Raw genomic sequence first — 27786 nt, 5'->3', positions numbered from 1 at the left:
TGAAAATAACTGAATTTCAATTCACGAGGTTGCAATTATTCAGTTTAGGATACAATTTTTAATGATTGACAATAAAATTCTTTATCCAAACTGGAAATTTGAATATTTTCTTAGTTGCATTTTTAATACAAACATAATTTTAAGCCATCAGCAGTGGTCTTCAAAACTTTTTCTTGCATACTCTCAATTTAAGGCATTATTCCTCTCCCCCGCATACAATTATGAAACTTAGATGAAACCGTAAATGCATTGCATGACATTAGCGAACAATAGGTTGTGAATTGCAGATCTTCGGCTTGAATCTAACATTTCAAATGCATATATCTTGCAAATATGGATTGAAATTTTTTGAAAGCCGTTTTGGGATCCATTGAAAACCAATTTTAGTTTAGTTATATTAACGTCCCGTTGTAAAGCAACACTTGGGCTATTTTGGGAAGTGAGCTCATAATTTTGAACCGCAGTCAGATGACGTGGATGACACCTGAGCTAGCACCTTTCCTTTATTTGGTTCAAAATTTGATAAGAATCTATATTTTTAGATGTTAAACTTGTGCAAAAAATTTCTATTAATTAGTTCTTTGAATGATAATTAGCTCAAGTGTCGTCCTCGTCATCTGACCGTGATTCAAAATTACGAGATCGGTCCCAAAATAGCCCTAGTGTTGCTTCAAACGGGACGCTATTATAACCAAACCAAACCTTGAATGTTAAAGTTATCAATTATAATTATAATCTGACAGGCAGATAGATAACTTTCCTTTGAATAGATTCTTTTCAAAATTTTATGGAAATAAATTTGGTTGTAAGTTTTGATAGGAAATTTTATTTGTCTAGCTTAAAGCGGTTTTGTATTACGTGTTTACAGACACGTAGAAATAATGCCAAAAATGTGTTTTTCGGACTCGGAGAAGTCTGAAATGTAGAGATTTGTCAAAATCTCGAGTTCAAATATTTTGAGGATTAGAATAATTCGTATATAAGAGAGTGCAAATTTAAAAGGTTCTAATAATGACTGTTATGATTAAAAGCTAAATATTTATATTCTGCGGCAAATTAGAAAAAGAAGAAACCGATAATAGTAAATATTAAGCATATAGTTTGTATAGATACATTGTTTCAAATAAATTTCCAAAGATAAATTGAAATGACTTAAATGTGAAGTTCAAAAACAAAATATTTGAATTATTACTTTATGTAAAATAAAATAAAAAAAATGAGTAATACTTATATCTTCTAAGCAAATACATTTTAAGGATAACTAAAATAACTAAATTAAAACTGAAATTACTGCGCAACAAAAAACGTTCCTTTATAAATTAAAACTGAGGATATTATTCTAAATATGGTATTTCCATCGTCATTAATTTTTTATTCAACGAAATTATAATATATACTTTAATTAATGCTTTAAAATTGAGTGAGTTTTTTTATTAAATGACAAGGCAATACCTTCTTAAAATTCTAATGTAAATTGAATAATATAATGTAAAAATTTCTTACATTAGGAATATCATTTTTATATAAGGAATATTAGATTATATAAACAGATAAAAGTTATTAATTTTAACTAATATAGTTTATTTATTTTTTTAAATTATTTTTTGTTTGAATTCCATGATATTGTCCAGAAAGAAAGAAAAAAAAAAGGATTTATTTTCCTTACTCTTAGCAAAGTCGAATTGTCTGTATTTTGCTTATAAGTGATAATACATTTCTTAAACATAGTCAAAACAATAATGTTAAAATAATCTTATTTTCAAGGCTGTAAGGCCTTCTTTAAATAATAAAATGCAAATCTGAATTCTGACTATCGTTATTTCCTAATAACTTTGAATGCTTCTTTCCAAAATGTATTTTTTTTTACAAATATTTTGCATACAAGTCAGTTTAACATAAAAAAAATAATAAAAAACTCACATTTCAATAAATACATGAAATGTAGAAACCGGAAAGTATTAAACGCATTCTTAATATTTTTTATTATATTAATTTATAATTTTCTGGTAGTTCGTAGCATTGGGATGTGCATTTCCATGTTATTTTGCTCACATCTGAAAGTCTGCTTGAAGAAATTTTAAAATAATTTTCATTACTTAGTAATACTTGTATCCTTCGATTAATTCTGATTTTCAATTCAAAATACTTCGTAATTTGTCTCCAAATACAAAGTATTTCTTATATTTATGATGCTTGAACCAAATATGAAATAATACGGAGTCCTATAGATTTGTTTTGAAGTCGTGGATTAAGTCGACGTTTCCAATTTAAATCAGAGATCTTCCGTCTACTGGAAATACTAGTAATTGCGATAGGGAACAGAATATGCCTTATATCCTACTCTCTAATATCGAGTCTTTTCCTCCGTTACAGTTCGTTTGAAAAGCAATATGTTCTAATGGCATCCATATTTCATATGCTCCGGAATCTGAAACGGATGATCTCAGAAAGACTCATTTTTCATGCCATCAATAGAATATGTTTAATAACGGATTTTCGATAACGGCCAATATAGATTTTCAATGTGAATAGTAGTCCTTATTATTATTACTCGGCAGAATTTTTATTTTTTGCAGATATTCCTAGAAATGTCTTTAAGTACTTTTCCTCTAGTTAGTAAAATGAGTTTTATTTTTGTCGATATGTTTGTATTCATGCTTTCAAAATAAATCGAAATCTTATGATTGAAAAAAATAATAATTACTTCGCTCGATTTAAAGAAATTCAAGATTTTTTTTTTGTATTTTCATACTGTTGATTTAAAAGAAAAATAGATTGAAACATCCAAATATTTTTTGTGTAATTTTACTAATATGCAGGACTAATAATTTTAATTTAAGCTACAGTTGAAAGATTTTTTGTTGATAATTTGTGTTTTGAGATTTTTTTTGTGTAATTTTACTAATATGCAGGACTAATAATTTTAATTTAAGCTACAGTTGAAAGATTTTTTGTTGATATTCCCCGAAATGATTTGAAGCATTTTTCTTGGGAAATAATTATAATGCATTTAAATTTCTTCAAACCATTTATATTAAAGTTCTTGTAATTAAAATAAAGTTAAATCTGATATTTGAAAAAGTAATTTGTTGACTAAATTTCAATGAAAATTCCCAAAATGTCCTATCTTTTTCGTATTAGTTAGTTAAGGATAAAAATAAATAGAACTATCCACATAAAAGTAAGTCATTTTTTTTCCTTGGTAATTTACGATCATGAACTATTTGCAGTAATAATTGTAAATATAATAATTAATCATAACATTGTAAAATATTCAAAAATACAGAGTCAAGCAAAATTTCTTGATGTTTTCCATATGGATAAAATAATAAATATAAATGGAATAAGAATTTAAAAAAAAAGTATTATAATATATATTATATATATATTATAATGGATAATATATATATATAACATATATTTTACATTTTATAAAGTAATTATAAAATGGATAAAATAAATATAAATATAAAATAGAATATTTATCTACCAAAATAAAGAAAAGGTTTGTATTAAAATAGTATCTTAAAGTAACTTAAATACGAAATATAAATGTTCGATGTTTGGCACAAATTATTATTGTAAATTATTAATTATATTTATACAAGTTATTAATTATACTTGGAAATCTTATCTCCATATTTAATTTCCTGATTACATGTAAATGTAATATTTTAATATGCACAAATTTATTTTCAATTTGTGATGCCAGTTTATAAGAAAAACATAAGCAATACAAAGGGAAAAATATCATCAGCAGAACGTCTCTTCTTAACTAGAGGAATGTAAACATTAACATAAGAAGAATTAACTGGAATGGATGCTATTTTTTTAAAATGGAAGATAATTATTATAGAATGCATGCATGAATGATTCTTACTTCTCTGAAGTAATTTTCCAAAAACATGAATGCGTTTTACAAAATATAATCGTTTTCTGACTGCATAATGTGAAAAGGAATGTTACATTTATCGTGATATCATAACATAAGCAAGTAATCTGCGTAACGAATGGTATAAAATTATTCAAATGAATGTGTTAACTATTATTTAGAAATATTAGAGAAATATTTTCCATATTCCAAGGGAATTAATATATTAATAAATACAAATCCATGATGTATTTCGTTTCCACTGGCAAATCACACCTTTAGAATTGCTTTAAGAAAATTCAGGAAAGCAAAATGTAGCTTTTCTGCATTAAAAAGCTATTAAAGCTCTTTTCCAATCATCATGGGCTACTCTTGTTAACAGGCAAAAATCCGATTTCTGCAGTAAAATAAAACTAACTGATGCACTTTATTTCATTTTAAAGAGAGTGAAAAAAAGTACATTTTGATTAGTATATCCGAAAGCGACATGAAAGATTTTCAGTAAATGAAACCACTCGTCTCAGAGAAGGAACGAAAACGATTGTTTCCAAATTGCTTCTTAGAAAGTAGTTATTTTTTCCGTGTTCAAAGCGATTAATATATCATTTAGAAAAGAAAAAAAATGGGGGATTCTTCTTAATATCGGAATAACGTGATGTGATTATATACTTCGCATCAACTATTTCGCTCCTCAATACGTATTTCCAACTTTTTTTCGTTAACTTTTCCCTTTTCGAGTTATAAGTAATTTGAAGTTTTATTACCGTCTGAGGGAAAAGGGAAAAAAAGTTAGAGAAAAAGATTCGAAAGATGTAAAACATGCTTTTTCACTTCCATTCTAATAATCGTATTCATCTTCATTTTTATCGTAACATCTATACTGCTATTATGCTTGAAGTATGCGTGCCGTTTGCAAATGGTGTTCTCTTTCATTCTGAGAATGAATGTAAAACAGGATAATAAATTGAACGCTTGCCTTTCAGCTGCTGAAGAAGTTATCAGAATATAAAAAAACAAATTTTGAAAATGGGAGAGTTTTGGACTTTTTTCCTTCGATCTAATTTTGAATGTATATTCCTTCCATAATACTGTTCCTTAACTCACTACAATCTGAATTCTTTTCATGTCCAAGAAAAAAAAAAGTATTAAATAAAGAGATGAAAAAAAGTAGTTGAAACAAGTTCTTGAGGTTTTATTAGGTGAGAAATAAAAAAAAGCTTTTTTCTGGAAAACTAAATCCAATATTTTTTATATTGAAAGATTGGATATATGTTAAACATTCCTGGATTTAAAAATTGTACATGCTTTTTCAATTTTCTTTGAAATAGAAACACCGATATAAATTAGCATTCCTTATGTTTATATAAAATAAAACTCTTATTTTCTATTCTAAAGTTGTTCAAAACAAAAACAAAAAATCAATACAGGCTCGCCATATATATAAAGAAAAAATAGAAAATATTTAGTAATAATACATTTTAGTAATATTTAATAATTAATAATTTAGTAAGTTTCCAGTAGAAAAATTTAATAAAAACATTATTAACATTCCCAAAATATAAAGAATACACACAAAATAGAACCTGATCTAGCTTTAAAAAATAGTCAAATCTTCAAATTTTGAAGAAAAAAAATCAATCATAACAAATTCTATATGATTTTTTTTTCAAATTTTAATTATCATTCCTTTGACCATATTATAGATATTTATTTCATACAACATAAAAGTTTTCTTTTCTTGGAGAAATATTTTTAGTTGTATGTATGCTAATAATGGTTTTATTTGAAATAATGTTCGCTCATCCGGAAGAGTATTTAAGAATAATGCTCCGTATGGTTTATATTGCTATGACATTGCAAATAATGTCATTAATATACAACAAGAAGTTAAATCAATGTTTATATTAAGCACCGTTTCTTGAATTGAAGGTAATAAAATATAGGTCCAAGTTCTGGATGGAAATAGTTTATATTTATAGAACTGTTGAAAATCAATCCTAAATATTTTTTTTTTAAATAGCATACATACTCATCTCTGAATGTCAAAAAAAAAGAATAAAAGCTTTATAAGAATATTTGTAATAGACCCTTTTATTTTCCATTTCGAAGTTTTAACAATTTTGAAAGGAAATTTAGGAAATGTTTTCTGAGGCAATAAACAGAAAAGCACATATATATCATTCTAATAAAATGAGTTTTCTGCTGTGTGAGACACAAAATGTTGAAATCCTGAATCTCAAGCCAATCTTAAATATTTTATGATTGCAATACTTTTTGAGCTTCAAAAAATAAAGGATTTATGTTCCACGGAAAAATATTTTGACAAGTCTTCTAGTATGTGAAAGAATTTTACAAAAAAGATACGCCTAATCTTCTGTCTGCAAAAGTTTTTTTTTTTTTTTCCTAATCTGATTGACATATTTTTTTAAGAATGTTTCTGCTAATTTTCTGTGAATTTGTAAATGCATGGATATATTGTTTCGAATTCAGAATGGACTGTTATTGTTTGGATATGTAATAAAACTTTCTGAACAAATTTAGCAAAGCTCACACCTTATGAAATAGTGAAACGAGTCGACTGAATGAGAAACTGGCATTTTCCATTTCATCAGGTGATTAAAGTTTAAATATTCATTAAATGCATTATTAAATTATTTACGATTTATTGATATGCATCAAAACTCTGACAAAATTAGTTTAAATCACATTTCTATGTAAAGACTAAAATTCTGAATTTCTTTTAAAAATTATTTAAAATTTCTTTAAAAATATACAAGTAAGAGTTACTTTAGCAGCACACAGAAAGTATAATTAAAAATTATACAAATTATATTTTTGCTGTTGATGAGTATGAACATTACCTTCTTTATAAAATTTGATGAAAGCGAGGAGAGAATTGTTAACAATAACATACAATATAAATAACATTAATATTTGCACTATAAAATAAAGATTTCCTTGAAAATCACTAACCTTCTTTTTGCGTGAAATTCTATTTCGGTAAGTAAAAAAAAAGAAAGAAAAATGTCAGATTTATTAAAATAAATCTTTCTAATTCACATTTATTCTGATTATTTTAAGCATTTTCTGAAGAAGATTTTCAAGTCTTGGCATTTATCTTGCTGCTTATTTTATTTTATCTGGCGCGCGATATTTTCTTTCAAAACTGTTAATTCATTGCTTTATTTTCCTTTCGCACAATATATAAATGTTGAATTTTGATTGATAACTAATCAGTTCTATGTTTTTTCTGGTCAGATCTATTGGAAATAATTTGTAATGGTTCATGTTCTGTACCAGATATCAATACTTCAGAATACATTTTTTGGTAAAGAACGAATAAAACCCGAGAAAGTGATTTTAAAACATCATTAGAAGCAATAAATGAATTTAATATTTAAAGTAAATATTCTAACAAACCGAAATTTAGTTCATAACCGAAATTTAAATCTATATTACATAACATCTACAATAATTATAACGCCTGGACAAAATATGAAACAATACACGTCCTTACATAGCACGTGCTATTAATTAATTGCTGAGTCTTCATTTTACGGAGGATAGCATTATCAATTCAATTTCCAACATGACGGCCTCCGCGTTCACCTGACCCCACCCATTGTGAGTTTTGGCTTCGGGGTTACCTCAAAGCTAAAGTTTATCGAGGAAACGTAGGAAATCTGGTGGCTTTGAAGAACCAGATCCTTTTGCACGTACGCAACATCGAACCCAATCTGTTACATGCCGCTGTGAATCATGTTACAACACAGTATGACTTATTGGTCCTGAAGCAAGGTGGACACTTTGAAATAATCTGTGAATTTTTTGTTTGCTGTTTTTGTTGTCTTTCGTTAGTTACTATCATTGAAATTTCCGTAGTAACGAAAGTTTGTGTTGTGAAGTAAAGTTTATCACACTTTTACCTCGTATTCTTTCCTTTATTTCTGGTGTCATGTTTCATATTCATTTCCTTAAATCGATCGTAGCGCCGCATTTCACCTAGCGACTTTTTTTTAAACTGATTTTTTTATAGCGTCCAATCAATTTTTCATTGCCTGAAATGTATATCCTCTAAATATGAAGGCGTTACGTCGACACGCTCTATCACCAGGGCATCCCAAAGTGATACTTTAATTTGAATCTCCCTGTATATACATTGACCATGCATACCTTGAAATCAGTTATAGCGCCACCTGATCGCAACCAAAGGTGTCAGCATTCTTATCTCGAAAATGGGAGAAAATGTGCGAAAAGACCAAATAAAATTATGAATTATCTTCGATTTAGTGCGAAAGGACACTTTGAATTAAATATTTCTTAAAACAAATGCACATTTGTTTGGTCATGCTTTCCAATATTTTTGCGTCTGAATAAAAGAATAAGTTATCAGCAGATTATTTTTGTTTTCAGTGCTCAAGAAACTCTATGCCATTGGGTATCTTTTATTATCAAAAAATGAACAAAACGTTACTCCATTTATTATGAGTTGTTACGTCATAGATATGGAAAATCTTGACTAAGCAAATGCATGCTTTTCACGTTTTGTTCTTAACTTTATTGCACTCAAAGTGTCTTTTCGTAATAAATTTAATTCTTTAATTGAATATTTTTTCCGATATCTTGTACAGTTTTCAAGACAGGAACATAACTACTTGGTTTACAGCAAAGTTATGATATAAATGATCATTATGTAGCACATTGTTAATTTTACTATATATAGACATCCAATCTGCGGCGATAGTATCGTTATTCTTACATTAATGGTGGGTAGATAGCTTTTAAGGGATATCCAGTTTTTTATCCCAAATAAAGAAATTCGAACAATGCACAGCGGATGTTGAGTAAAAAAAAATAACGAAAGTGCGATATTATACCATTGAATGAAAAAAAAAATCAATTTATTTAGTAAAATATTTTCTAAGAAGATTTTCAAATATCTTTAGGATAAAAAAAGTTATTTCATTATCAAATGCCTAAGGAAAAACCATCAAACTATCAGTAGTTTCATATATCAATAATATAAGATATAAAACATGAAACTTTTAGGTTCTATTGTTATCAGAATCCAGAAAATTCTTATTTCTTTACTATGGAGAATCTTTCAACCAAGAACAGATTACAAAATAAATACTGTAAAAAGGTATGCGAATTTAATTCCATTTTAACATTTGGAATAAGACTAATTACACTCGAATTCTTTTGATAGCCTTGCCAGTATTTGAGCATTATCTTTTTATATAAAATTTTATAACTATTATCCTTTTAAATAAATCAAGATAATGATGCGAACAGAGGTCCGCATAATTATTTTGAAAAGACTTATAATAACTGGATTTCTATGATATACGTTAGACTCGCCTGAAGCATTATCACTTAATAAGTACATATTTACTCTAGTTATATGAAAACAAATAAAAACATTTCGTATTATGTATCTGTTTTGTGAAGTAATGTTTAATGAATATTTCAAATTATATATTAGTATCATCTAAACCTTTAGTTACGTAATGATTGTACTACATTCTTATTTTACTATTATTTATTTCAACCCTTCTCATATTGAATCTCAGCAGAATATTTTCCTATCTGTTAAGCCTATCTCTCTAATTGCGTTTCCGGTATTATCGCATTCTCTATAAAATCTATCCTTGTTTATAATGACTCCAACTACTTATAGTTTCATTTCGTACAGTCATTCTACCATGCCTAAACCAAAATTAAAATAAGAAATAAGAATGGGATATTAAATAAAATGCTACAATTTAAAACTTTCTCATTCCATTCAAATAAACCATCTGCATTCCTGGTTCAAGCTTTCTACAGTACTAACTTACCTCCAAAAGATCAAATAATTTTACCGGCAACCATCAAAAAAGGAAGAGGAAACGATACATTTATTCCAACTGGCTTGGAATTAAAATGCAATGCAAATGATTTTATCTTTCACAATGCACCCTATTAATAAAATAAAATAAATCCAATAGAATGTTCAAGTATATTAAACTTTATTGAATGCATGAAAAAAACCATATGTTCTATCAGATGACATCGAATGATTATAGATGTAATTAATATTCCTAATCTTAATTTTTTTTAAATATAAATATTTTTCATGTGTTTCAAACAGGAAGTCACACATTTACTATAGATATTCTGTATGTATTTGAATTAATATCATTCCTGTGAAGTCCGTTTTAATACACTTCTCACTTTGCCCGTTTTTAACTTATTCTTTTACATCTAGTATACATTTATGTATTAGTAATGAACTATACATGCTGAAATCAGTCGTAAATTTCTTCTCTTAGAATTTCAATTTTAGTGTGAAATTTTCAATTATGTATTTTTTATAATACAACTGCTTTAAATATACCTTTGAATAATCAATAAGCCTGATATACAGCTTTCAGCTATTAATTAGATTACTAAAAATATATATTTTTTAAATGATAGAAAAATGACGTTCCGTTATTTCGGTATTTTTCGATTGAATTATGAATTATTTCAAAGTGCAATATATCATTATAATGATTTATAACTTCAACAGAAATTTAACCTGCTATTAGGATGATTGATTTTAACATAAAATATTTTTCACTTCGGATTTGAATAATTTTATAAGACTAAATGATTAATAACTTACTCTATTATTAATACATGATTAATGGCAAAATTGCGTGCCTTTGCATGTGGTCATTTAGCATTGCACTTTTATGACACACTTATCAAGTATACCACTGAGCTCATTTTTCTTTTTCTTTTAAATGGCTTCTGTAAATGGTCTGAACCAAAATAGTAATATGTTTCATGTACTTTTTCTTTCAATCGTTTTCCTTAGAAATTTGAATTTTCAATGTTTTATTTGTTAACGGAACTTTAATAATAGACCTTAATGTGTTTTTTAATCCAGCATTGAACACTCTGAATGATTTGATACGTCTTAATGCATTCTACTTTTTTCTAAGAAATCTAGCAAAATTTCGAATATTATCCACTAATTACTCATTGGGTGAGATTTTATATATTCAGATTAGTATATTTTACATATTCAGATTAATATATTTTATATATTCAGATTAGTATATTTTATATATTCAGATTAATATATTTTATATATTCAGATTAGTATATTTTATATATTCAGATTAATATATTTTATATATTCAGATTAGTATATTTTATATATTCAGATTAATATATTTTATATATTCAGATTAGTATATTTTATATATTCAGATTAATATATTTTATATATTCAGATTAGTATATTTTATATATTCAGATTATTTTTTTATATTCAGATTAGTGAGTTTCATGTCTTAATCGGAAATGATAATGGTAAATATGTTTTAGATTTTTTAAATATGTTAGTAAATATGATTCAAATGTGTTTTTTTAATGTTATTTTTGTAAAAACAAATCCCAAAAAGATATAATTATCCATATATTATCTTTTTATTTAATTAATATATATGATAACAGAAATCGCTTTAGTTGTTTCATAATAATTAAAAATAGTTTAAAGTCTGCAATTTCTAAATGTACGAGGAAAAAGTAGAAATTCCAAATGCAATTCATAATATTATATTTTGATTGATATCCATTTATCTTGTAATTAAATACTATTAAAGCACAAAAGTGGATAATATGATAATATAGAAATTTCCTTAAAGAACTCGAAACAAACTATATTCAACATGCCATATGAAAACTTAGATCTGGATTTAATACAGTATTTACGAAACTAATATTCTAGAATCTTGTCTATTCATGAAAAATATATTGAAATAAACTTATTTGAATGGATGATTAAAATGCAAATTAATTTCAAATTACAGTAATGTTTAGAAATTACGTTTCCTTTAAAAATTAATTATTCCAGTCCATACCTATCTAGGAAAAAGGAACCATAGATTTTTTTTTTTTAAAATTTCAAATTCCTTTTTCAATTTTTTTTAAACATCCAATACGTTTATTTTTATTCGTGAACTCACAAGAAACATTTTACGCATTCTCGCAATAGAGGGTAAGAGAAAAAAAAATGTATTTTCATCAAAATGCTTTGGCCAGGAAGATGCTCTACTAAGAATTCAGGACTTCTGAATGCAAAAAATGGCTTTAATTTTTATAATTTTCGAATTTTGCCTTCTTGGTATTTTAATGAAATGTGCATGAAGTCCCTTCCTGTTGCATTGAATGGATTTAAGAACTGTATTACCAACATAATTTTGAACATATCCAATGACATGTTCAAAATTTCTGCGATGAGTTAACCAATAGCAAGGATATTTATTGTACATTGAAAGGAATATATATAGAAGTTTTGTGACTATTCGAGAAAAACATAATTATATATTTTGGCTTTTTTTAATTGCTAGTCGTTTCAGATGACCAACTGGTTCGACAGGAGTATTGGTTCTATTGGATTTCAGATAACTTGTTTCTTATAAATATGTGTTCCACGAAATTGTCTGAAATGAAAGCCTTGTAATTTTAATTACATTAGCTAAGTTTTGTTTATGTGTACATGCTTTTTTAAATAGAAGCAGTCCCATAACATCACAGTGCTATTAAAAACGTAGAACTCGGTTAATCCGTCTTCTAAATTACTCGATATTATTATTTAATTTTTTTTTTTGTTTTCTAAACTTCACAGATATTAAATTGCATTCTTTATCTTCAGTTATCAAGAAAGAAAATCACACGATTAAATATTTGATGGAAGAATGAGAGCAGTTTGAATTGCAAGGCGGCAATGCTGTTGGAAATTAAAAAACAATATATTTAGCAAAATTCACATGAACATTGAATTGGTATGATTAAAAAGACATTTTTTTTTTTTTTTTTTTTAAGTTTTGAAAAGATGTAAAATTTATTTCTGTGCAATAATATCTTTAGAAGTTATCATACAAATCCTTAACATTTAGCTTAATATTTAATTACTTAGAATTAGAAAAATCGCTTGAAGTCGCGCATTACCATCCTCCAAGGTATATACAAAAAACCAAATTTGTAGTTGTAGATTAAGCATGCTGGTCTTCACATCGCCAAAACACGAGCACACGCACACTTTTTTTTCATCTTTATTATTAGTATAGATTATTTATTTTTATAATTGTAATAGTTTCAGTATTATAATAAGTTAAAACCTTATGTAATAACCTTGTATAAATGTCAGATGATATAATTTCAATAATTATTTGAAATTTTTCATACGGTGAGTACACAGCCATCTAATTCCTCAAATTATATGCAAAACGATCGTAAGAATTATTAGAATAAAATAGATGATATTAGAATTATTTAAAAATAATATAATTAATCTTATTATTATTGTTTGGGAAATAAAGGAAATCATTTTAACAGTTTTATTACATTTTTCGATATGCATACCCATTGTAAAAACTGATTCCATGTTATCACGGCGGTTATTCATAATTTTTCGAATTTCTAACAGTTTTTTGGATTATATTATTAGTTTTTTTATTTGAAAGTTTTATTTTAAACTTTAAAACATATTTGCTAATTGCAAATATTTAATTTGTAATAAATGCTACTTCTCTTAAAACATTTTTTTATTCATTTTACAGTTAATTAAAAATAGCTAGCTTCATTTCATGTTTTCCATTCTCAAAGAATTTCTGCCCGTACTTTTGGTATCGGAATTCCCCTTAAGTTGCATTTGAATAGGTGGGAGTAGAGAAAACCAAGCAGGCGCACCCGAAACGGGGTAAACCTATCTACCGCTAACAGCTGACGTTCTTTAGTTGAGCCGAGGGAAGCGACATTAGCGACGCCTGCTGCAACCGGCATGGGAGCACTTAACGACTGGCTTGACATCGATTCAACAAAGCCATTGCCATGCTTTCGCCAAAGGAGAAGGTGCTAAGTTCGGGGAACACTTAAACTTTTCAGGAAGAAGCAGACCTAATTCTACGAATGTTTGTAATTAAATAGTGTAAGAGAAACTTCCTTGTTATCAGTGTTGTGTTAGATAATAAGGGCAAGCAAATAGGATGATCTGAAAGTGAACTTTGTTGAAAAGATCGAGAGTTAAGAAAGTGGAATTTGTAGGCTGGCGTACTTCAATATAATGGAATAGTTTTATTTTGTTTTGTAGTTCTATATTCTAACAGGAGATGAAATGTAGTGTTTGCATTTTTGCGTAGTTATGTATTAAGGAAGCTAGTTGAAAACTGTTAGCGTATTTAGTATATGAAATCAGAAAGTTAAACATTTAAATTTTCATTGTCATTGATCACACTTTTGGTAGGATTTATCATCTAAATAAATATAAATAAGTTTTTGAAAATACATTTACATTACATACATATACATTGTAATACACATTAGTGTATTACAATTTAGAAAACAATATGTTTTTTTAACAATATGATGGGCAACACAAAATCATTAATAGTTTGATATGAATATACGAACTAAAAAGAATTTTAACAAATTCTACAAATACAAGTCCCTTACATGATATATATTAACTTTCAATAATTATATAAACATTTCTTTTTCTACAGCTCAGTTGCTTTATTCCAATCTTTTCACCACAACATGATGATTCATTATTCTTTATGATTTTATTCTCAGATGATTGCAAAAACTTAATTATTACAGTTCAGTTTGCTTGTAAAAGTTTGCCTCATTAAAACTATCTTTCATCTAATCATTTTCTAATTTTTAGATTAATGTGCATAATTTAAGAATCATTATAATTATTTAAACTTTTAATGATATATTTTCAAATTTAATGACATATATCAGTCTAATATAAGACCAACATTAAATAAAGAACTTATAATTAAGTGTTTAAAATATTTAAATACTGCAATATTTTAAAAAGTGCATTACTGAGCATAATTTTATATATTATACTAATTGATTGAAAAAATATTTGTAAAATTTTATTATTACGAACATAAAATAAGTCAAATTAGATGAAAAGAATTTTAAAAAAATGAATAAACTAAACTTTTTTGGATTAAAGATCGAATTTTCACAGTCATTATAAAGTATTTGTCAGATATATGTCTTTCATAAATTTATATAGATTAATAACTTAAATTTTTTTTAATTGGAGTGTCTTGCTTGAAGTACTGTCTGTATAATATGAGGGAATATATCTGTTTTTTCAAAATTATATTCTTCAGTAAATATTAATATTAATATTTTCCATGAAAAAAGTTACATGACTTTTTGAAGTTGTTTTGAAAGAAAATTCGCATTGCATTTTTTAAAACTTTTATTTTCATCTGCGATATTAGAATAAATAAATGATTAAATTTGTTGATTGTTGAGTTAGTGACGTTAAAATTTAAATTAATTACAGCTGTGAAATATAGTAAATTAATTATTATCGCAGTAACTAAATTAACGATTATCGCAGAAGAAAACTAGTTTTTTTTGAAGAAATTTAAAGCAGAATTCCATGAACATAAAATATCACATTTTTATCTATTAATTTATCTATCTATTAATAATTATCAATATAAATATTTATATTATTCTATATTGATTAATGCCTATTAATTTAAATATTTATATTAATATCTATTTTATTAATAATTTTTAATATAAATATTTATATTAATCTCTTCTCATAAATTTATCATTTTATTGTCATAAGTCTGAATCCTCCATATTTTATATGAAAGTTCCATAATTTGATTACTTCTAAGAAATAAGGAATACATTTTTATGATAATATTTTTTTCAATTCATTTAGCATTGATTTCAAAAATATTAAAAATTTATATGTGCATTTATAATAATGTTTTGGACAGTATCCTGGATTGTGGAAATAAGTAGCATAGTATTAATCAAAATAAACTTAAATACCACCTATTTATAGACTTTATATAGTTTATTAATCCCACAAAATTTATCTTTTGAGTTATGAAAGGATTTCATTAAATCTCCCATTTTATCATCATGTGGCAGAAAAGAGATACAATATTTCTCCTGAAGATGCTCCAAAAGGTCGATCGGGATTAGCTGAGAGAAATATAATTTCTCGAAGCTTTTCTGGATAAAAGTAATAATAAAATTCTGCAATGAAATTTTTGGTCAAAGTGAAATATGTCCATAAAGTCTTACGACCTCAGGCCACAGAAATCTAACGACCTTTTTCTTATGACCCGGACACTTTTCATCTAGAATACCACCTCACGTATTTTGCCACTTTTGACCAAAGCTCTTCGTATCCTTTGAAAGGCCATAACTCCGGATGTCCGAATGGACCACATCGTTAGAAATCACGACCTACTAAGAACAACCCTGATTAGGAGAACTGCAATTTGGAGAAACCCTTTTTCCTAAAGACCAATCCAAGATTGTTTCTTTCTTTTTTTGCCATTATTATTTTCGAGTGCTGTCCTTTTGACTTTTATCTCTTTTGCAATAGATGTCTTCTTCAATCAGAAAAAAGAGGGTGGAGATGGAATGAGGGGAGGCAAGATCCAAAATGGGAAAAAGCATCCTGCGGGAACCTTATAATCGAGTCCGGTCTCTAACGATCCAGCTGGATCGATGTTCACTCGTTGAATTCTTCTTAACTCGCTGGAATGATCGTCTTGGGACGCTTCTTACTGCGGGGCTTCCCGCCGAAAGAGCTTTTTTACAGGGGCGAAGACACCGGAATGAGCGGTAACTGAGTGTTTGCATTACGGTATCTGAATCTGCCTTTGCACTTTGCAGGCACTTGTGGAAAATGGCAAAACCATGCTGAGACAGGCACTGGAGAAGAAGACACCACTAGTTTAAGTTATGTCTTCACTCTTAGAGGCAAAAGTCATATTTTTATTCTTAATGGAGTTTCAGTTTTCGTTCTTCGGATTATTTTAAAGAAATATTTACTTCTTCAATATACTAGAGTTATTCTTATTAGATTCCTTTTCTTTTGGCAAGCATGTCTGACAGTTTCTGGAAGTGTCTTTTTTAATGGAAAAGTTGTTGAATTCAAGTGAATACATTATTTGTGAGAGTATATATATGATATAGCATGTTTTGAATATTTTGCTGATATTAAATAAACATTTCGCATATATAAGAATCATTGATATATTTTAAAAATTCAGATAAATGTATTTAATTGACTAGCGTAGCTAATATTAAGACAAATCTCCAAATATTGTATTAATAGATAAAAAACATGCGCATATAATGTAATAATGGAATGAAACGAGAGAATAATTTAATATTTCATTTAATAATTTAATATTTCAAAATATTATATAACGGTTTTTCCGTATTTTCTAACAATCAGTGTTTAACTCTATTAGCATGTAAATTTCAGCAAATGGGATATAATATAGTTAAATGATCTGTTCTACGCATTTAATTTATTGGCATTATTTATTATAGTTTTTGATATACAACATTGTAAACTGAAACTATCCATCTGCGTCTACATAATTTGGAGCAAATTGGATATTATCTTTCAGATTGAAAATTTCTGGATCTGGTTATCTAATTGCGGTTAAGAACTTCACGAAACTGAAATATAAATTGGTTAAATAGGAAATAAAATAAAAGTACATGAAAATATATTTACTTTTATTCAGAATCTCAGGACTTTATACAGATAGAGTGAGTTGAACATTTCCATTGACTTTTCTGTTCAGTGTAGAATTATAAACCTCAGCCTATCCAATTATTGAAGGAAAACAAAACTAAGTAATTGAATACAAAGACATTTTTTTTTATCTACGATGAACAAATGTGAAAATATAAATGTTATTTTTTATAACTAAACTTAACCTATAGAAAGAATTAATTATTACTATAATTTAATGTATTAAAGAATAAGTTATATTTATATCTAAACATTTTCAAAAATATAAACGTGACATTTTAAATATCAATTCCTTTGTTTGTAGTTTCTTTATGTTAAGATTCTACGTATCTTTTGAAGAGCTACTAGGGGCTTTCAAAAAGTAAGAAATCTTGAAAAAATCTAGAAATAAATTGCTATCAGTCAGTTTCTTGGTTCTTCTAGCATTGAAAACTTTATATTCAAATCACCCAGAATAATTAAAATTAAATAGCTAAAAAATAATAATTAAAAGTTAAATTATGTAAAAATGGAATTATTTTGAATTTTTGAACAATTAATATATTTTCAACTAAAAAAGGGGATTCACAAAAATTGACATGGTGTTGAACTTTTACTTTGAAAGGATTGAAGTTGAAAATATTGAATTTTACCAGAAACTTTCCCTTCAAAATTCGTAATGAATTTATAAAAATAGAAAGTTTATAAACTCTAGAACATATTCATTCCTTTTTATCCCTTATTCTATTGCTTGATAAAAAAAGAAAGCGTAATAACAATAAATATAATTATCGTGATGGTATTGCTCTGAATTTACTAAATAAATTTGAACTAGCTGACAACACTTAATGACAATCCTACAACGAAGAAAAAGATTTTCAACAGTTTCTCATTGAATTGTATAAAACATTCAACTCAGAGAAAAAAAACTATGGTATATGCATAATGTTGCTAAATTAAATTATTATTGTGTATATGCAAATTAATATATATATTGCAAATTATTGTTGTATCAAAATGAATCTTCAAAAATTATTTTTTAATAAACGCCATCAGCGAATTTTTCTTCATTTATTAGAAAATTTTGACTTACTATATTAATTTTGACATTATTGAAGTACATTTTTTTTAATATAAAGTTCCCAATTAATACATTTAAAAATAACTATAAATATATGAGCTAAAGAATATTTAAGTTGACAACTCATTTTTGTTAATCTTTTAAATTAAAAAATCGTTTTAAAACTCCAATTTCATATTTCTCCCATGGCCAGATTCTATAGTGGGGAGGATGTGAAGAAAGAAATTCTCAAAGAAATTTAAAACATACACACTCCAAACGCTACACTGAAAGTACTTTTTAACCGGATATTTTACAGCAATATTTAATTGAGTTAAAATTGTTCATAGGGTGAACAAAAACTCTATGGTTTATAGAAGAATAAAGTAAGGACGAATCAGTGGATATAGTAGAATGTTTATATATTACCGAATAATCCATCTAACATTTATTATATATATATGTACATATATTGAACTTTTTACTTTATGGAATAGGAAATGTAGAAGCATTGTAATCGTCAAAAAATTCGAACTCGAGACATTGACGAATCTCCATATTTCAAACCTTTCTGATTCCAAAGAGTACAGTTTTGTTATTAATTTTGTATATATATCCTTGCTCGATATTAACAGAAAGAAAACATTTTGAGCCAGATGGCTGAAATTTGGAATATGTTATTAACAACAAATATGCCTATTTCTGTCAAATTTTAAACGCAATCCATTCTGAAGAAGTCTATCTATCTCGCTGTTCGCGTACAAATGAACTCGGTAACTAAAAAACACAGAAAGCTAGATAGATAATGTTTGGTATACTATTTTAGCGTCTAAAATATAGATGCATGTCAAAATGTCAAATAATGGACCAAATCCGACCAATGGCTGTCTGTCTGTCAGATTGTATTTTCGCATACATGTAATCGTAATAACTCATTAAGGCAAAGTTTTAAATCAATCAAATTCGGTATGTTGTCATCTAGTGACTTTAACTGTAGTTTTGTATCAAAGTTTGGGGTCAATTAGACCGGCAAAAATGTGTGCAAACTGCATGGATTTCGTTGCCATGCCAATGCCATACAAGGCTTTCGACGCCATACCTGAGGCCTACAATAATATGCAGATGAAGATATATAAAACCTTTATTTGAGAACACGCAAGAAAGTTTAGGAGAGGACTACACCTTCTGATTCTTACACATACACATTATATACATATATAATTAATTGATTGTTCTGCTTTATCTGTCACATGATCTTGTATTTATTTCTTTAAGATCTGAGTTTCTCAATAGAAAGAAGCGTTCGTTAAGATGTCGTTTGCAACAATTTCCTGAATCTCATATTCATACATATTTTATAACTGCTTATGGCATTTTTTTCAGTGTAATAACTGAATAAATCATAAATAAATGAAAGAGTATTTCATTTTAACTATTGTTCTCGGATCATAAGAAAGATAGCTTCTGTAACATTTCTGAGTATTTGCTAGTCTCGGTAACAGTTGAGAAACTTCGATATAGCAGTTCTTTAGAATACAATAATAATTCAAATTAATTATAAAATAAGAATTCAGTATGCAGTATCATGTGAAATATTTATCTTGCGGCAATATATTAGCTTAAAATAATTGAAATTCGGTACCTTGAATCTATTTTAACTTCTTGGGAAAAAGAGATAGGAAATTCTCCCATTTATTAGTTAGAAAAAGCAAAATACTGAGATAAAATTTATGCTTTTATCGGATATTTTTATAAAATTCGTGGTTATGTTTCATGCATATTCCGATGAATGAATAATTAAAATGAATATCTCAAACTGTATTTTTTTCTCTCTTCTTTAAAATTTTTACTTACGCAACAAATATCAAAGATTCATAGGATTACAGTATTCTATAAACATTTTGTATCTTCGTTTCATGAAAGATATCATATTAGGAATGCTATGATATCATCTTAGGAATGCTATGATATCATATTAGGAAGGAATGCTTTGAATCATTCTTTCACGTTCATAATCATTTTTGGTAATTTTATAAAGTTTCATAACATAATTAATTCTTTTAGGGAAAGAGATTTTTTAACTGAAATTTGCATAATACATCAGAAATTTTGAAATTCTGCAATATGTTCCTTTTACATTAGGATTTGGAACTTGTTAATTTCTAAAGTCTTCTGTTATCAATTTCATACTTAATCAAATATTATTATGAAATGCTGATTTTATTTCAGTTTAAATAAATGGCTAATGATAAGGGGAAGTTACACAATGAAGTCTTATTCCTTGAATCTTAAGTTATTGCCAATGATATTTTTTCATTATTTTTTTAAATTGAATATAAAGCTTGCTTACAGAAATTAAAGCAGAATTCTTGGCTGAATACTTAAAAGATAAACATGAAAATTCAGTAAATTTCATAATACATAGAATTGCATAAAATACTCAACAAAAAATTTCACATTCGTCTGCAAGGCGATTTAGTTTTTATATTTTTCTATACATTGAAATTCAAGCTTAACTTCACAAAGGAAATTTTCTGCGAAAATTGTTAAATATATACAATCTTTAATCATTCTAATTACCAAGAAAATATAAGTAATTTATGTTTGAGAATAAAACTCTAATAATTTCCACATCCAACTATTTTAAATGCATTTTTTCTCACTAAAACAAGATTTTTAATATATAATAATATATATTAAATTATATTATGGGTATTCGAGTGATATAATTGAGTCTCTCTTTATGCAATTGATTTTTAATATTTTATTTATAGTATTGCTTAGTATTTTGCTTACTTACACTGTTCTATCCGTGTCTTCTAATAGAAATTCAATTGAATTTTTTTTTCTATTTAATAATTCTTGACCTAAAACAGCATCACTGAAAGAGCCAGATTCGTTTTTTATTCATTCATATTTCTCTGTAACTCTGAAAAACTCTAACTATGATACTTCGAAACTCCTCCTATGATACTTGGTAAACTTCAAAAATGCAAACTCATTTTCAAATGCAATTATGGTAACTAATACCATAAAAAAAATATTTTTACTATGTTTTAATTACAAGACAGAGAATACCGATAGTGCCTAGAATTTTTTTTTACTTCTGTAATAGTTTTTATTATTTATAAAACTTCACTAACTATTCCTAATTTCTCTTAGAAAATACTGCCATGATTATATAAATCGAATAATAAAAAGCAAGAAGTAAATTTCACTATAAATATAAAAATTTACATTTTGGATTAATTAATTAATTATTCAAGGCAGCAATTAAACAGAATGAAACAGGCCAATTAATAAAAGAAAATTGCTTAGAATTAGTGAGCAATTATTTTATAATTCGTAATCAAAGAAACCAAATAAGAATAAAACTATGTAGTTTATTTTATTTATTTATTTATTTATTTTGAGTTTCCCGTATTTTACTTTGTCTTATTCGCTTTTAATAATCTTGCCATTGGCATGTTTTATTTCTGTTTCTATATCTATATCCGTATCAATCTATCTCACTATATATATCTCGAAAAGATTTTTCGTTTCTTTTATTAATTCTTATCCGGAGCAATAAATTTTATAATTGGACTTACAGTTACCTAATTTGCAAAATGTTGATTTCAATATTTAAAGCTGGAAAATTTCCAATTTTACCATTCTGTAGCCCCAGATATTTCATAATTTATTGGCAATTGAATGCGTTTTGATTTATTCATATTTATCTATATCGACACATATTGTTAGGAATTTTAAGTGCCTCTTGCTACTTCAGTTATTCTTATAATAGAAAAAAAATACTACTACATGAACCTCTAATAGATGCTGTATAGGTGTCGGATCAATGACCCTCAACTGGCCCTTTTCGACCATTTGATGACATTGAGAACAAAAATGAATCCTCGAGTATGCAGGAATCTTAATGATATCGCTACTAGAAGTCAAGATATAGGATATTTGTTATTTTTCAATGCTTTATCACATGAGTTACAAAACGGGAGATGGAATTAAAGGGATTTTTTTTCTTTATCAATCAGCTTGCTTAAGGAAATATTTTATATTTAGTGCATTGTAAATCTACACAATTTGACTAGCATGGGGTTCATAGGATACTTTAGGAGATATTCTTGCAATTGTCAAATGTTCTTACATAGTATGGATTTTATTTTATTTTATTATAGCATTTTTTCTGTGTTTCTATAGATGAAAATAATGAGAAAATCCAATCGTTTTTTCCGTTACTTTTTTAGATATCAAACTCTATCTCCAAAATTCTATTACAACGCATCTGAAACTCGAGTTAGTGCATGCAATCTCCATATAAATTCCTAAGATAGGAATGCGTTCATTAAATTAAGCAGAATTATTTTACAGTGGAAGCGATAATCGGTCATGCATTTCCTTGCTCGAATTGTAACTATCCATACAGATTACTCTGTTTTTAATTAAGAAAAATACTAACTTATTTAGCCAGTTGCATCATCTAGAAAATAAAAATTTTAGTGTAAATATTGTTTTATTAATTCATTCAATTTTTCGAGTAGACCAATTAATTTGGTAAGAAAAATTGTAACTTAACCTTTTCCCCCATAAATCAAAATATCATATTCGGAATTATATAAGGGCCAAATTTGATTTCACTTAATTTAAAATATCTATTTGTTACTGAATTTCAAACCTACCTCATTATTTTATAATCATTATCATTAACTTGTACTTATATTTCACAAAAAGTTGCTTTAACTTTTACAGCCTATAATACAAAAACAAATTATGAAGTAAGTTACATTTAAATACTTTAGATGTAAAAGTAGATTTGATGGAAGAATGTGATGTTTTTTTTTAAATGTAACAAATAAAATTTTTATTATTCAGTTGACCTTGTAAAAAAATTGAGAAATCAGGTCATTAATATTTCTTTTTAAATATTCTGAATTTCAGTTTTTAAATTTAAAAAAAAAAAATTATAAGTATTTATTGAGTACATTTGCAACCTCCAAAACATAAAGTGCAACACATTTGCAACCTCCAAACAAACTCTTTTTGCAGTAGATTCTATATATTTGCACTTTTTGCTCTTAGCATGAACATGTTATATGGCACAAAATCATTTGATGAGGAACGCCAACTGTTTCCTATTTTCATCATTTTACAAATTCAGAAAGAAGTTGAATATTAAGCAGCCAATAGCGGTTATAGCGAAATGATTCCATAAGTAGTATAAAAAGAAAAGTAAATAATTTAATGTTATAAATGCGTAAGAAATTTCGTCATGCCAATTACTGGTTGCAAAAATTACTAACTTTTCTTTCTCTAATGCAATTTTAAAGAAAATGAAATAAATTGCTTGATAAATGGTGATTTTATAATAATTCAGTATTCAAATTGAATTATCATACAAACGTCACATCAATATTTTATAGAATTAGTTGTTGCTTGGAATATCTGTAAACCGGTTAACAGGACAACATATAATAAACCAATTTACAGATATATAATCAATTTATTGATATTATATTAACAAGACGTCTTAACATATTGCAAACAACGAAATATTATTATTCTATTCTGTTAAAAATTTACAGAAAAATGCTTGTTGAGTAAGCTTATTTTTATTATTTTCAATTTTTATTTAAACCTTGTGCTATTTAAACAATTTTATTTGTGAATCTAAAGGAGCAGTTATTTTAAACAAATGGCTTATTTGAAAGCCATAAAGAGTAAAATGAAGTAGCAAAAATGTTTTGATTTCTGAAGATTTACTGTTCCTTGTTTCCGTGGATATCGAACTTATTTCACTGCTGATTAGGGATTGCAATACCGGACCAAAATTTCAATACCGGTATTCGGTATTTTTTAAATCTTAATACCGGGATACCGGTTTTAATACCGGTATTAGAAATTTTAGAAAAAGAAAGAAAACACAGGTGTTTCTTTGTTTTATTTGCCAGTTTTGTTAGAGAGTGTAAATATCACAAAAAATAATTTGTGACTTATAAATTATAACAGTATATAATCACACCAAACTAAAGAAACATCTTATTTATTTAAATCACAAAAAAAGTGTAAATATCACTATTCAGTCTGTGGTACTATTACAAATTTTTGAAATGTGATCTTAAAAACCATAATGCATCAATTGTACTGTCATTAAGCCTGAAAAGTAATTTTGTGTAAAAATGACCAGCTGTTGAAAACGCTCTTTCGGCATCTACGCTAGTTGGTGGTACTGTTAGCAATGCGCAATATACTTTTTATAAGTATTTACCTCTAAATCCCTCATCTTCAAATAAATAGATTTCTCGTCGGATGGTTTTGGATATAGCTGATTTCTGTATTGTATTTTGGTTCGTTGATTTTTTTTTTATTTATCGCTAATTCTAATTTTTGTTCAAGAGACAATTCCTTTTCACTATCGACAGTAGTGACATCATAATCTTATATAATTGAACCGAATTCTTCTGAATGTAGATAGGTTTGTGGGTAAAAAAATTTAAGAAATTTTACTCTAAACTTAATCAGATTTGAATTGGTTATTTTTTTTTCATTTTAAAAATCATTTTAATTATGTAAATACCGTAAGACATTTTCTATTTCGGTATGCCTATCTTCTGTGCGATTTTTTCAATGTAATATATAATTCTTCAGAAAGTGATGTGTGATGTTCTTTCAGTGACTGCAACATAAAATTTATTGTTGCATTAGCTGTTACTAAATTAGAATGTCTCCGACATAATACTTCAATAGTCAGTTTTATTGGAAGTAGTGCTGATATAGTTCTGGATATTAAGTCGAATTCACTATCTAAAAAATTAATTTTCAGGTTTAAGTCGATTATTGCTTTTTGTATTGGACTTCTCAGTTTCAAAAATCGTTCCATCATTAGGAGTAAACTGTTCCAACGTGTTTTAGAATCTAATATTAAAATATATTCTGTTTTCTTTTCAGTTAGTATATATTTTAGTAGTATATCCGTTTTATAGAGGAACGTTTAAATATCTTAGAAAATTTTCGAACTTTATAAATTATAGGAAGCAATTCTTGATAGGTTAATATTTCATCCTCATTAGCAATGTCTTCTTCAACAATTACATTCTCATTATCTTCATTGTCAATATCACTCTCACTCTTACTCTTTTCAAAGTTGGAATCCGAAATTTCTACATCCACAGTATTTGGATTCTTCTGTTTTTTATTTTTTTTGGTATAATACATCTATTACTCCGAATTGAATTCCATGTGCATAACACAACTGCTGATTTGCACCAATCAACTTTCCAACTTTTTTCATAATTGTTGCCCCATCAGTCGTTATGGATACATTATTTTCTTTCAGGGATAATCTATGTTTCGCTAATTTAAATTCAGGCAATTAGTTAGCTAATTAATTTCGCCCCTTGGGGAGACATAAAAACAAAAACGTATACTATTTTGCTATGTTCGCAATACCTGAACATATAGTGGTGGCAATTTTAAAAATTTCTAGTAAATACCGAAAAACCGGTATTTAAAAACTTGTGAATACCGGTATTACAAAATTGTATAAATGCACAAAATACCGGTATTCGGTATACCGGTATACCGGTATTGCAATCCCTACTGCTGATATTGCAAATTGTTACCTTTTTAATACATTAATTTGTAGGATATCTTATTTTATTTGATAAAGAAATACATTTCTTAACAGTTCCACCGAAATTTGTGGATCGCGGAGAGAACGAAGTGATGGCCCGAGAAGGCACAAACATTACATTGAGCTGCAAGGTGAAAGGTTATCCACCCCCTACTGTAACATGGGAAAGAGAAGGAGGACAAGAAATATCTGAAAACATAGGGCGTTCAACACAAGGTAAATATAATTTCAAGTCCAGGCCATTTCACTGTTATTTATATGAATAGAATATTCATAAAATATTATGACTATTCTATGAACCAAAAAATTTTATATCCTTAACATTTAACATAAAAATAAAAAATTTGAAACCTACATGTTTTGAAATACATCCTGAAAATTAATATTAGGTAAATTATCTAAATTCTTGTATTTAACTAATTGTTTAAACCATTATTATAATTATTTATAGATACTTTTATTTTTCACGCAAGGCCAGAGCAATTAACCAAATTTGGAAATTCATATTCGGAAATCTTTACTATTACACTAACAATATATTTCTAATTAAAACGCGTTGGGTATCACAGATCAATTCACATATATCGCACTGAACTGAGAGAACGTGTCTTCTTTTTTAAATAAATTGCATTAAAGAAGTTCCCTTGTTCCTGACTAGATGGCGGACGCCTTTCACTTAAAGACATATATTCAGTATTCATGAAATATAATGCCTAACTCAGCATAATAGAAACGGTAGTTTAATTTATTCCCGTTACTCAATTCTTCATAAAGCAAAATATAAACAATAAAAATGTGAATGACGAAAATTAATTTTTTTATAAGAATTATTTAGGCAATAATATTAAATAATACCAATATTATTCAGATCATTCCTGCCTATTATATTTACAAAAATATGTTTTAGGAAGTATATGCTTTATAATTTATTTTCTTCTTACTTTCTGATATTTAGTTGGTATGCTGCCTGTGTGGAAACTGTGGAAATTTCAAAGGAAATTTGTAAAATATATACAACCAATAAAGCATGCAAAAAATGAAATATTTTATCTTAAGCAAAACACATTGGCTATTAAACTTTTCTATATATTGTTAAGTTATAAGCATTGGTAGTAATTCCTTATTAATTGAAAATAAATCCACTATTAATATATAATTAATATTACAAAAATATCAATTGCTTTGAAACGTTTAATTACAGATTTTTCTGCTTTCGTACAAACAGCATCTAAATGCAAGGAATGTTTTCACAAAAAAAAAAAAAAGTATTTTCCAGAAATGTTATAGAAAATTCTAAATGGTAAAAAAAATATTACGGTTTTTATATTCATATAAATTCAACGAAAGCTTTCAATGTTTTACATAACTCACACATACTATTTTTATTTAATATCACTACTGAATGTTATTATAATTTAATTAACACATAAGTTCGCTATTTTTCTATTAACTTCTGACGAATTTTCAATGAAAATATGCGATATGAAATAAAATCGGGTTTTATCTGTTAATTTTTTTTATTATTATGATAGCTACAGAATTAAGTAAAATCTTTTAAAATTTTAAAATCTTTTGGCTGTAATCGGCATTAATGCGTAATTGGAGAGTTAAATCTTCTTTGTACAAAATTGCATAGCTCCATTTAATTGGAAAACGTAAAA

At 26.8% G+C, this 27786-nt stretch overlaps 1 protein-coding gene across 1 annotated transcript in view; it reads left to right on the top strand.

Annotated features, from left to right (window-relative positions):
- LOC129972493 (lachesin-like) overlaps window positions 1-27786 on the top strand; it is a 69983-nt gene that overhangs the window by 25450 nt on the left and 16747 nt on the right. Inside the window, exon 4 of the mRNA XM_056086642.1 lies at window positions 26180-26341. Within this exon, the coding sequence (XP_055942617.1) occupies window positions 26180-26341 (162 nt within the window). The remainder of the gene's footprint in view (window positions 1-26179; window positions 26342-27786) is intronic.

The sequence above is a fragment of the Argiope bruennichi genome, chromosome 1 (assembly GCF_947563725.1).
Source record: "Argiope bruennichi chromosome 1, qqArgBrue1.1, whole genome shotgun sequence".
Lineage (NCBI taxonomy): Eukaryota > Metazoa > Arthropoda > Arachnida > Araneae > Araneidae > Argiope > Argiope bruennichi.
This window is presented reverse-complemented; position numbering and strand designations above follow the sequence as displayed.